The 1,673-nt window shown below is 36.5% G+C and overlaps 1 protein-coding gene across 1 annotated transcript in view; it reads left to right on the top strand.

The window, feature by feature from the left end:
- Positions 1–1,673, top strand: part of LOC110457300 — a gene marked incomplete at its 3' end in the record, with an annotated part of 33,989 nt that overhangs the window by 14,893 nt on the left and 17,423 nt on the right. The window contains exon 3 of the mRNA XM_021508505.1: positions 1,491–1,526. Within this exon, the coding sequence (XP_021364180.1) occupies positions 1,491–1,526 (36 nt within the window). The remainder of the gene's footprint in view (positions 1–1,490; positions 1,527–1,673) is intronic.

Genomic DNA, 1,673 nt, shown 5'->3' with positions numbered 1-1,673 from the left:
ACAAGTTATAGTGTAATAAACAGTTTGGTATTTTATAGAAAAAATGTGCATTGATTAGGTTGCTTTACAAGCGTCAGCGGTAGGGAATTTCCCTATAGCTCAGTGGTAGAGCATTAGGCAAGGGTCGCAGGTTCGAACCCCAGCGACGAAACTATCTTTATCACTTTTCATTGTGCTACTTCAATTACACTTAAAGTTGAAATGAGTATAATGGTATTCAGATAAGCCGTATGCGCTTTCATAAGCAAACGGAAATATGGAAAATTTTAAATCTAGGCTTGTCAGCAATATAATCGAGATTTTTTTCGATACAAATATAAATGTGACACTCCAGTACTATTTATACGATAGAATTACGTTTATTTTACTCTAGTGTAATATAATTCAGCGAAAACTCCACCTACCTGATGATAATACATAGCTGCCAAGTTTTTGTTTTGTTCAAACGATGAAATTATAATGCCATCATAATGATACCTCATGGCGTTTTTGAATACTGTTAAAAATTGCTGAGTCCATGGATGTATTCGACGAAAAAATCATTTGAGCGACAGCAGACATAAGTGATAAGTCTTGAACTAAGAAAACATTTGAAATGTTTAAAGATTCCGTCCTATTGACTATTTCTCATCTATTGTGACGTCATGACAAAGGCTACAAATAGCAGGGCCTGCATTTATGAAACCGTTCTCATGCTCAAGCATTGATTCTGTGCTCAAACCAACTTTCTTGTAACTCGCTAAAATCATGCCAAACGATCAAAAAGTCAAATACAAACATTGAAAACAGTATTCGGCTTTAACTCTGTTCAATGTGTTTCTAAATCATTGACATACTATTTTTCACTATTTTATTATGGGAACAAGAAATTCGGCCCGAGCACAAAATATATGCTAGAGCATGAGATAAGTCTTGAACTAAGCGAACATGACGTCAGTTTGAAACGTTTGAAGTTTCTGTCACAGTGAAGTTTCAGAAAATGACTTTCTCGTCCATTGTGACGTCATGACAACAGCTACAAATAGCAGGGCCTGTATTCATGAAACCATACTCATGCTTAAGCTTGGATTTTGTGCCCAAGCCGACTTTCTTGTTACTTGCTTAAATCATGTAACACGATAATAAAGTCAAGTGTAAACAGAAACAGTATTCGGCTTCTAGTTTCTCCAACATTCTTCCATATTTATTAACAAAATATGTTTTTTTATTAAATGATTACGGGAACAAGAAATTTGACTTGAGCACAGACGCCGAGTTTGAGCATGAGAACGGTTTCATGAATGCAGGCCCTGGTCATATACAGAATGCAGATCAACGCAAAACTAATATGATTTGCGATTTTCTTGTGCACGATTTTTGTAGATCTTGTTTAACTGAGAACAAACGTGATTTTGAATTGGTTTCCTTTTCATTCTCCTAACCTAAATGTAGTATACCTACAGACTGATAAATTACATATCGTTTATGTCTGTCTGTGTTCGATATTCTAGGTGTCTCTACAGGGAAACGAAACAACACGACGGCTGTTGAGCTTTACTTTTTCGCTGCGGCGGGGGAAACCCCCGCCGCAAACTCTTAATCCTTATTGCGTGAATTTTACGACACTTGGGCGAGTTTTTTCGTATTGTTGGGCCTAATCTATGATTATTAAGTGCTTTTTGGGGCTTGAGCCA

This window comes from Mizuhopecten yessoensis, unplaced genomic scaffold (assembly GCF_002113885.1).
Source record: "Mizuhopecten yessoensis strain PY_sf001 unplaced genomic scaffold, ASM211388v2 scaffold9079, whole genome shotgun sequence".
In the NCBI taxonomy this organism is placed as follows: Eukaryota; Metazoa; Mollusca; class Bivalvia; order Pectinida; family Pectinidae; genus Mizuhopecten; species Mizuhopecten yessoensis.
This window is presented reverse-complemented; position numbering and strand designations above follow the sequence as displayed.